We start from the raw sequence: 10,736 nt of genomic DNA, 5'->3' as shown, positions 1-10,736 counted from the left end.
AAAAAAAAAAAAAAAAAAAAAAAAAAAAAAAAAAAAAAAAAAAAAAAAAAAAAAAAAAAAAAAAAAAAAAAAAAAAAAAAAAAAAAAAAAAAAAAAAAAAAAAAAAAAAAAAAAAAGGAATACATATTCATAGCTGAGAAAATGGGCTCCGCTCCACATTTTAGTGTCAAAATCAAGTTCGGGTGAAGGGCTCCTCTGGGACCCGTCCGGGGCCGCTCCCCGGGATGCGCCAGCGAGCGGCAGTTTGGAAACGGAGCCTCCCCGAGGCCGGGGAGGAGGGGGGATGTGCGACGTTTAATTTGTCATCTCGCCGCAGAGATCACCCTCCTCCTTCCTTGCACCCCGGGCAGAGCAGCTCGGCAGCGCGGCCCGGCCCGGCCCGGCCCCGAACGGACCCCGCGAACCCTGCGGGGAGCCCTGCGGGACCGACAGAGCCCGTGTCCGGACAGACGGACGGGGGGCACCAGAGACAGCGCTCCTTCCCTTAGGGACACGCATCCCGGGTTCTCTGCGGCGGCGGCAGCGGCGTGGGGTCTCCTCTCTGGAGGGAGGAGGGGGAAAAAAGGGGGGGGGGGGGAAGAAAACTGGGGAAAAAAAAAAAAAAACAAACCAAAACCAACAACCACAAACCAAACCAAACAACCAAACAACCAAACAAAAAAACCCCACAAACCAAACAAAACAACAAACAAAAAAAAAAAGGAGAAAATAAAAAGGGAAATTAGAAAATGGAGAGGAGAAAAGGAGAAAGAGAAGGAAAATGAGAAGGAGAAGTGAAAGGAAAGGGAGAAGGGAAAGGAAAAGAAAAAGGAAAAGGAGAAGTGAAAGGAAAAGGAAAAGGAAAAGGAAAAGGAAAAGGAAAAGGAAAAGGAAAAGGAAAAGGAAAAGGAAAAGGAAAAGGAAAAGGAAAAGGAAAAGGAAAAGGAAAAGGAAAAGGAAAAGGAAAAGGAAGGAGTCCTCTGCCCGGTTCTTCCTTCCCGGGACCCCCAGGGCACTGCTCGAAGGCCCCCACCGGGAGCAGTGACCCCGCAGCTCCGCAAGCCCTGTCCGCTGCCCATCCCAATTCCCCCAGGGCAGGGGCCAGAGGTCTCTTTTCCCCACCGCCCCCTGGGGCAGGTGACCCCCCCTCTGCTGCAGCCTCCTCTGCGCCACCCCCGAGCCTCCCATCCCACCCGCGGGCTGATGGAGCGGCGGGGAGAGCTGGCCTGTCCCGGGGCTGAGCCGCGGCTGCCGCAGACCCGACGGGGAGGATGGAAACCCCCCGGTTGGGAGGCGGAGGGGCGGCGGATCCGACCTTTTGAGAAGGGGAGGTCCCAGCTTTTAAGAAGGAAAATTACCGAGCCCTGGGAAGCGGGAGACGAGCGATGCCGGCCTTTTCCTCCTTCTCGTCCTGGCACCGCGGCCCCGGGGGCGACCACCCGCTCCCCGTCGCCCCTCCGGGCCCGGCCGGGGCCCGTTCCCCCTCCACAGACCGGGCCCTGCCGGGAGCCGCCGGCCGGAGGAAAGGCGCCGGGGCTTAATTAGTCGTGCTCGTTGCTGCCGTGTTTTCCGCGGCCCCAACAATGCTCCGCGCAGAGCCATCAGTCAAAAGGCAGAGCGCGGCTCCCCGTCTCGCTTCCACACCGCCCAACACATGCCAAGTCTGCACGGACGCGTGTCCCCCCTGCCCGGCCCGCTGCTCGCTCCGGGGCTCAGCCCCAGCTCCCCCCCAGTCCCCGGGGTGTCCCCCCGCAGCCCCGCAGGCGGGTGCGGGCAGCGAGGGCCGGGGGGAGCCCGGGGCACGTCCCCGGTGGCCAGGCCGGGGCCGGGGGGCTGCGGGACACACGCCGGGCTGCGGGCGGCGGGCCCGGCTGTCGCTGGGACAGATTTTCCTAATTGACCTGTTACGGATCATCCCCGCAACCGTTGGGAAACACATTTCCACGCTTCACTTCTTAACGTTTTAAATACATATTTAACGGATGGTTGAGGCTTGCCGGGCCAGCTGGGAAACACACGGGTGTAAAAATAATACAACAAAGGCAAAGGGGCCGGGGGGGAACGGCGGGGAGGGGGCGGCCGGGGGATTTACCCTGGTGGGAGGAAGCCCCGACCCTGTTGCACGGAGCTGCCGGGGAGAGGAGACTCTCCGGGAGCCGGGCGAGCAGCGGAGGAAGGTGGGAGGCATTTCCGAAGGTTTTTTGGTTTTTTTTCCCGTTAATGTCCTTTACTCTTTCCCTCTCTTTCCTCTCCCTCTCCGGGCTCGCTGAAGGCTCATTTGGGGGGAGCTTTAGGTGGCCTCTCCCAGAACTTCTCCAGGTTGTCGCGTGGCCGGAGCCGGGGGCTCCGCCGGCAAAATTCGCTCGTGAAGAATGGAGTGGTCGAAATCACTCTTTTCTGCGCCTCCCTTTGCTGCACTAAACGGGGCAATAACGCCCGGGCTGGGGGCAGGAGGGGACACCCGCGGGGACAGCGCCGGCCGCCCGGTGCGTGTGGCTGAGCGGTCCCCGGCGGGGCGGGACGGGGCGCAGGGAAACACCGACGTGCCGGCGGCAGCCAGGGGCTGTTTGGTCCCGTCCCCGTCCCGTCCCGCCCCCCCCAACAGCTGTTCCCGGCGCTGTCATTGTTGCATTTTATTATGGATTTGACAAAAGTCCCTCCCCCCCACCGCGCCCCCCCCGCCGCGCTCCCCGCGCCGCTGCCGGCCGTCCCCCCCCGTCCGCCCGCCCCACCGAGCCGGAGCGGCCCCGGTGACATCAGCCGCCCCCCCCGCCGCCGCCGCGGATTGGCGCAGCCCCCCTCCCGCCCGGTGACATCGTTCCTCCCCGGCGCGGCTATAAAGCGGCCGCGGCGGCCGCCGCAAGGTGCGCGCTGCTGCCGAGCTCGCCCGTCCCGGCGCGCCCTCCCCGCGGCCGCCCCGCGCACGGTGAGTGCCCCCCGCGCCCGCGCCCCCGGCGAGGCATCCCCGACCCCCGGCCCGGCGGAGAGGAGCCGAGGGAGGGACGGGACCGGACGGGATGGGATGGGATGGGACGGGACGGGAGGAGAGGTGGCCCCCCCAAGGAGAGGAGAGGGCGGGCAGCGCGGCCCGTCCCGCCGGGGGAGCCGCTCCCCGGCCCCGCGGACCGGGCTCCCCGACGGGGCGGGTGGGCGAGCGACGGGGTCGCGGCGAGTCTGGGCGGGCGCTGACGCGGGGCCGCCCGCGGGCTCTCTCCCCTCCCCGCAGGCAGAGCCCGGTGCGCGCCGCCGCCCCGCCCGCCGGGCCATGGACTCGGACGCCAGCCTGGTCTCCAGCCGCCCGTCCTCCCCGGAGCCCGATGACCTCTTCCTCACGGCCAGGAATAAAGGCAGCGGCGGGGGCTTCACGGGCGGCACCGTGTCCAGCTCCACGCAGAGCGACTCCCCGCCGGAGCTGAGCGCGGAGCTGCGCAGCGCCATGAGCGCTGCGGGCGTGGTGGTGGTGGACAAGCTGGGCTTCAAGTCCTCGTCGTCGTCCTCCTCCTCGTCCTCCTCTTCCTCCTCCAAGAAGGACAAGAAGCAGATGACGGAGCCGGAGCTGCAGCAGCTGCGGCTGAAGATCAACAGTCGGGAGCGCAAGCGGATGCACGACCTGAACATCGCCATGGACGGGCTGCGGGAGGTGATGCCCTACGCCCACGGCCCGTCGGTGCGCAAGCTCTCCAAGATCGCCACGCTCCTGCTGGCGCGCAACTACATCCTCATGCTCACCAACTCCCTGGAGGAGATGAAGCGCCTGGTCAGCGAGATCTACGGCGGGCACCACGCCGGCTTCCACCCCGCCGCCTGCCCCGGCGGCATGGGCGCCCACTCCGCCCCTCTGCCCGGCCACCCGGCCCACCCGGCCTCGCACCCCGTGCACCACCCCATCCTGCCCCCCGCCGCCGTCTCCAGCGCCTCCCTGCCCGGCTCCGGCCTCTCTGCCGTCAGCTCCATCCGGCCCCCGCACGGGCTCCTCAAGTCGCCCTCGGCCGCCGCCGCCGCCGCCCCGCTGGGCAGCGGCTTCCAGCACTGGGGGGGGATGCCGTGCCCCTGCAGCATGTGCCAGGTGTCGGCCCCGCCGCACCACCACGTCTCCGGCATGGGCACCGCCAGCCTGCCCAGATTAGCCACCGACACCAAATGAGCCCCTCGGCGGGGCCGCCCCGCCGCGCCCGCGCCGCGCCGGCACCTCCAGGACCTACAAACGCTCCCCCCAAAACCAGCGGGACCCCCCCGCTCCGCGCCCGGGGCCGGCCGAGGGGCGGCGGGAGGGAACGGAGCCCGGCCCGGGTCTGCCCCGCTCCCCGAACGGCGGGGAAAACCACCCCGGCACAAGCGAAGCCCCGCGCATCTTCTGTCCTTTGAATTCTCCGACGCCGCCGATGGCTCCGCCAGGAGGGCAGGGTGGTCCCTGGGCTCGCCGCGAACGGAGGAACCAAAACTGCAGAGGGGCTTTCGCTCGTTTATTTGTTTGCCTGTTTGTTCCCTCCCCTCTCCCGGGTTCGTTTCTACACGCAGAGCCTTTGGAACCGTTCCTGAGTCACATTCCTGCCCGGAAAGCCCATCTCCGGGGCACCCGGCGCTGGCTCCGGCTGGAAGTGTCGCCGGGAAAGTCAGTTTATTCCCACTTTCCCCGCTCCCCTTCCCGCCGTTGTTTGTTTTTTTTTTGTTGTTGTTGTTGTTGTTTATTTTTTCCTTTTGTCGGTTTTCTTTCCGCTTCGGGATTTGTAAATATACCAATAACGACGCGAGTCCGCTCTGCCTGAGCTTTCCGTCCGTGCACTTGTCCTATATCAGCCTCATGAGTGAAAAAGGGGTCGGTCTGCCTTGTTTTCGTTGGTTTGGGTTCTTGGGGTCTGTTGGGTTGTTTTTCTTTTAAGCGAATAACACTTTTGGTTTGTGTTTTTTTTTTTCTCCGTTCCTGCCACCTTTAACAAAGTTTCAACTCTTTAATGCTCTTTCTGTGTAGGAACTTTCACCCTGTCCGTGTTGCAATACTGAGAACTTGGGCTTGTTTCTGAAATAACAACTTTTCTTATCGCTGCCCCTTGCAGAGATTTTATCATCTGTTTATTTTTGTAAAAAAAAAAAAAATAAGAAAAAGAAAAAAAGTTGCTAAATAATATTTATTACTTGTTTGGTTGCAAAAAAGAAAAAAAAAAAGTGATCCACTGTTGAGATTTTAAATAAAAAACAAACAAACAAAACCAACAAACCAAAAGCATTTTAAATAAATGTCCTTTTCCTCTTCCTCGCTGTTCTGGGGAGGCGGAGGCAGGTGGGGAAGGGATGGGAACATCTTTAGGCGCATCCTTGCCTTTTCCCCAAGTTTTTTGTTAGTTTGCCTCGCCGGCTAATGGAAATCGTTTGGGGGCTGGGTTTGGGGGTTTTGTTGTTGGTTTTTCTTTTTTCCTTCCCCATTTGTTCGCCGCAGATTCAGGGCGGCAAGGAAAAAAAGCGGCTGGTACCGCGTTCGGAACGTGAAAATTGTTGTCCATCGAATCCAGCGCTTGGCAGGGGCTAAATATTAATTAAATATGAATTAAATGTTAATTCGGGGAGGGAACATTAAACTTGGCGGTGGGGAGTTTGCTGCCTGTAATGGCTCCCTTCGCACTTGACCTTCAAACAAACACCCTCCAAACGAGAATCCACGAAAAGGGAAAGGAAAATTATTTGGGGAGGGCCCCTTTTTTTTCCCCTTCCGAAGTCGATCATGCCTCTCGCGCCGGTGTATTTTAGCAGTTCTGGGCAGGTATTTGGGCAGGAAATGTTTCGCAAGGCCCACGGAAAGGGCTCCACGCGCGGAGCAGCCTCTGGCTTCCCCTTTCCTGCAGGGAGGAGAAGGGGAACAGCCCAAGGGATTCGTGTTTTTGAGGAAAAGGAGGTCGGCAGCCCCTGGGGGGGACGCTGGGACGGGCGGAGGTTCCGACGGTCCCGCCACCCCCGGGGAGGCCGATCCCGCATCGCTCTCGGGGCTGTGGGTGGGCAAGAGATCCCAAAACCAGCATCCCTGCCCCAGCAAATCCTTTCCCATCTCTCTCTCTCTCTCTAGACCGAGACAAGACAGCTATTTAAAATAAGCAGCTGGCTACCTACGCATAAATACAGAATTATTTATGCATTACCACGGGGCATGGAGGAGTTTTGAGAGCACAGACACCCGCAGGGGAACGAGAGCGAGTCCGCTCCCGAGGGAATTCTTTTTTTGGTGTGAAACGGGGCGGTCCCGGCGGCCGGGGCGGGTTGGGGTCTGCTCCAGCCTCTGCCTTGTGGGCTTCGCTCCATCCTCCTGCGACCCCTCAGGAAAGGGAAGCGGGCTCGGAGAGAGTGACCCCCACCCCAGGGACTATAAGAAACAATCCAACGTTTTCCTACGATGACACCCAGCCCAAGCCCGCCTGACCCCCGGAGGGAATCCCAGGAGCCTTCTCCAGCCCCGGGTGGCCAGGAGGGCGCCGGCGCTGCCCCTCAGAGTGCCAGCCCCGTGCCGGTTTGAGGGTTTGAAGGCGATCCTTGCAGCACAAGCCCCCCCTCTCCTGACTTCTCCCGCGGTGGGGAGGGGAGGAAGGCGGGTAGAGGGGGGAGCGGACGGCCAGGTGTCCGCCAGCGCCTTGGGACAGTCCCTGCCACAGGAGCCCTTCTGCCAGGCTCTGCTGCCAGCCGAGGGCAGGGCCGGGCAGGGCGGGGAGGGGGCGAAGACCACCCCGCTCCCCCCAGCTCCTCGCCGAGCCCGCGGCAGTCCGGGGGTGCTGAGCGCCGCTGGGAGCAGGCTGGGGAGCTCCCCACAGGCCAGAGCCGTGGGATGCAGCCTCCCTGCCCCGGTTTGGCTCCCCGAGCCCCTTTACCGGAGCCCTCCACCCCCCACGCGCGGGGAGGCCGCAATAAGCAGAGCAGCTTTCCCAATTAGCAGGGCTCGGCGAGGGAGCGCTGCTGCGGAAGAAGGGCAGGAGCAGGTGAGAATTAGAGGGAGCATCATTAGGAGCTGTTCTTTGTCTCTATTAAAGGCAATAATTAGCACCCTGACAGATGCAAAAGTCGGCAGTGGCCAGAAGCTGGTAAATCCTGCTCGTCTGCCTGCCCGGCTCCCACCCGGAGGGCCTTTCCCTCCGCTAACAGGTGGTCCCGGGGAGCCCCGACGAGCAGCACCGCCCCGGGAGGTGGAAGGGTGGGGGGAATCGTGGGGATCCCGCTTTTCTGCGGGGTCATTTCATTCCTACCGGGGGCAAAAGCAGGGAGGGCATCACCCCCGCCTCGCTGTCCGGCAGGTTGAGGCTCCGCATCCTTCCCCGGAGCCCCGGGGCTGTGCCAGTCCCCCGGCCCAGCCGGGCCGGACCCCCAGCTGTGCCCCCCTCCTCCCGGCCCCTTCCCAGGGGCTACCTGCAAATGGGATTAGCCGTCCTGCGGGTCCTCCCGCCCGCCCTGCTCCCCATATGCTCCCCCGCTCCCGGGAGAGCCCGCGGGGCTCCCCCGACGGCACCGCCCGCAGTGAACCCGTGGCTCGGGCAGGGTCGGGTTACGGGCGGGGGGGCAGCACAGATGCTCAGCGCATACCGGGGGGCTCTGCCGGGGGTCACCTGTGCCTCAGGAGGGACCCGCAGGCAGCCCCCAACCCTTAATGCAGCCCCCAGCCCTTCCTGCAGCCCCCAACCCTTCCTGCAGACCGAGTAGCCCCCCTAATTCTTAGCGCCCAGCTGATCCCTGTGCCTCTGAATTTAAACTTGTTTTCCATGCAAGCCTCACAGACCCTTCCCTTCTCCCTCCTCCCGCTTTTTTTCCAGGCTGTCTCGGGGTCTGTGTCGACCTGTCCCGACAGAAGGAGGAAGCTCATCCTTGCATATCCTGGTGTGTGAGCCAGCTCCTTCCTATGGCCCCACTCACCTCCTCTCTCCTTCCCTTTCTCCTTCCCCAGCCTTCTCCCTGCTTTCCCTTCTCTTTCCCTCCTTCCCCACTTCCCCTTTCTCTCTTCTGTTTTCCTCCTCCTCTTCCCCCCCACAGAATGTGCAGAGAGGGGCACCAGGAGCTGCAGGAACAGGACAAGGATGGCTTCAGACTGAGAACTGGGAAATGCAGGTTCCCTGTACAGAACACCTGGGAGGGTGGGCAGGCCCTGGCCCAGGTTGGGCAGAGAAGCTGTGGCTGCCCCTGGATCCCTGGAAGTGTCCAAGGCCAGGTTGGATGGGGTTTGGAGCAGCCTGGGCTGGTGGAAGGTGTCCCTGCCCATGGCAGGGGTGGCACTGGATGGGCTTTGGGGATCCTTTCCCACCCAAATCATTCCCTGATTCTCTCAGCACGTTCCAGGCAGAAACTGGAAGGCATCAAGGAAGCCCAAGGGGAGGAAAGCTTGGCCATGTCAGAGCACAGAGACAGCTCCTCCACCTTTATCCCCTGCTGTTCTTGCCTCAGTTCAGCAGGGAATTTCTTCAGCCTCTGCCTGGTGAATTTTAAGCTGAGGAGCCCAAAATCCACAGCAAACCCCTGACTGAGGCATTTCTCCCCCTCAGGGAGGTACCAGGGCACCAACTCCGCTTGCTGCCAATTCAGTCCTGTGCGATGGGATCCGTCAGAGCCCCTGTGGGGGATTGCAGGTTCCCTTCCTCTTCATGGGAGTGAATGTTCAGAGTGATCTGAACATCCCCCTCAACAGCTTTCTAAAATCAGCCTTGATGGAAAAACTTGGTTCTCCTTTAGCTGCAAACCTCTCCCCAGGAATACAGAGCAAGGCAGGCTCGGGGCAGGAGCCCCTGGCAGGGGGAGGTTCACAGGCACAGCTTACACACATCTGCAGAAGTTGGAGATTGAGAAATACTGATTTTCCCCCTTAAAAGCCTCATCCCACTGATATTCTGGGGCCAAACTCCCCCTGGACATCCCTGCAACATCCCCATGGCAGACTCAGGGGGCTGGATGTGGGAACTGGGGTGACATTCCAGAGACAAGAGCTGTGGCCCAGCCCTGGGATGCAGAACCCTGGGATGCACAGCCCTGGGATGCACAGCCCTGGGATGCACAGCCCTGGGATGCAGAGCCCTGGGATGCAGAACCCTGGGATGCACAGCCCTGGGATGCACAACCCTGGGATGCACAGCCCTGGGATGCAGAACCCTGGGATGCAGAATCCTGGGATGCAGAGCCCTGGGATGCAGAACCCTGGGATGCAGAGCCCTGGGATGCAGAACCCTGGGATGCACAGCCCTGGGATGCAGAACCCTGGGATGCAGAATCCTGGGATGCACAGCCCTGGGATGCAGAATCCTGGGATGCAGAACCCTGGGATGCACAGCCCTGGGATGCACAGCCCTGGGATGCAGAATCCTGGGATGCACAGCCCTGGGATGCACAGCCCTGGGATGCTGTTTGACCCTGGCTGGAAAACAGGGCTGGTTTTTACACTTCCAGGGCTGAAAGAATGAAGTCCCATGCACTGTGTCAGCCATCCCCTGGAGGATGGTCCCCAGGGCACCAGTTTGCCAGGAGTCCAACAGCCTCTGCTGGTGCCACCAGCTCTCACCTGGTGTTGCAAACCAGTTCTTGTAGCAGAGCTCAGATTTTTCTGTGTTGGAGTGGCGTTTCCATCTCTGGGTGGGACAGAGACCTCCAAACTCGTGACTCAGCATCACCCAGATTATTTCTGAATGCTCAGGCACAGCTGAGGGCCAGATTTGCAGAGGAGTTACTACAGAATCCCAGAATAGCTGGGGCTGGAAGGGACTTCTGGAGATCACCCAGTCCAACCCCCTGCCCAGGCAGGGTCACCTGGGGCAGGTGACACAGGGAAATGTCCAGTTGGGGTTGGAATGTTTCCAGAGAGGAAACTCCACAGCCTCCCCGGGCAGCTGTTCCAGGCTCTGCCACCCTCCATGGAAAGAAATTCTCCCTCATGTCGAGGTGGAACTTATGTTTTAGTTTCTGTCTCCTCATCCTGTCACTGGCACCACTGAGCAGAGTGTGGGACCATCCTGGTCCCACCAGGACCAAACCCCAGCCCTGAAAAGCCGATTGCCCACTCAGGAGTTGAGATGGGAAGGGAGGTTTTCCCAAAGCCTGGCTCCACTCCCTTTCCAAACTGCCAGCCAGGCAGGAGGGGGTTCAGAGCAGTCCCTGGACACAGGGAGATAATAATGATGGCAACAGGGACATGAGCCTGTGTCAGCTCCACCTCTGCAAAAGGCCACGAGGTATTTAGGGGCATTCTGATTTGCTGTTAGAACATCCAAAGTTTGCTTCATTAGAAGGAATCCAGCCTTAAATAATGGATGAACAAGGAAACTGCAGTCCTACACCAATAACTTCCTTTAGTGGACAAATGGAACACATCTAAAAGCCTCTCTCTAGGGACTGAGGTCTAAATATGTTAAAAAAAAAAAAAAGAAGTATTGTAATTGCCCACTTTTTAAAGATGTGGGGTTTAAATCATCAGGCAATCCAAAGTGTAAATACCTTCCACACTGGAATATAAAGACAAACTCTCTTCAGTATCAGAAGTGAGGAGAATCTTCCATGAAACTCCATGAAGTTTTCCCAAGACTAAGTTACAGTTTTGATAAGTTGTTTTCCTCAGTTATGATGAGGAAAAAAGGGGGCTCATTAAGAAAAAGTATATAAAAATGTCTTGGCACTTCTGCCTGGAAAAGCATTGCCTTGTAAAACTTATTAGAATAAGGAGAATCTTTAGCAAATCATTCATTCAAGACCTATTTCTCGACGAGAAAATAAGCACATGAATGCCAGTCCTAGTCAACACATCAGAGATAAAC

The 10,736-nt window shown here is 59.8% G+C and overlaps 1 protein-coding gene across 1 annotated transcript; it reads left to right on the top strand.

The window, feature by feature from the left end:
• Positions 1-2,870: 2,870 nt before the first annotated feature.
• OLIG2 (oligodendrocyte transcription factor 2) lies at positions 2,871-4,645 on the top strand. The gene is made up of 2 exons (XM_027908680.1): positions 2,871-2,905; positions 3,206-4,645. The coding sequence occupies exon 2, from the start codon at positions 3,245-3,247 to the stop codon at positions 4,121-4,123; it is 879 nt and encodes a 292-aa protein (XP_027764481.1). The 5' UTR covers positions 2,871-2,905; positions 3,206-3,244; the 3' UTR covers positions 4,124-4,645.
• The last annotated feature ends 6,091 nt before the right edge of the window (positions 4,646-10,736 follow it).

The sequence above is a fragment of the Empidonax traillii genome, unplaced genomic scaffold (genome assembly GCF_003031625.1).
Source record: "Empidonax traillii isolate 1590-97213 ecotype Southwest subspecies unplaced genomic scaffold, ASM303162v1 scaffold1792:size60678, whole genome shotgun sequence".
Lineage (NCBI taxonomy): Eukaryota > Metazoa > Chordata > Aves > Passeriformes > Tyrannidae > Empidonax > Empidonax traillii.
This window is presented reverse-complemented; position numbering and strand designations above follow the sequence as displayed.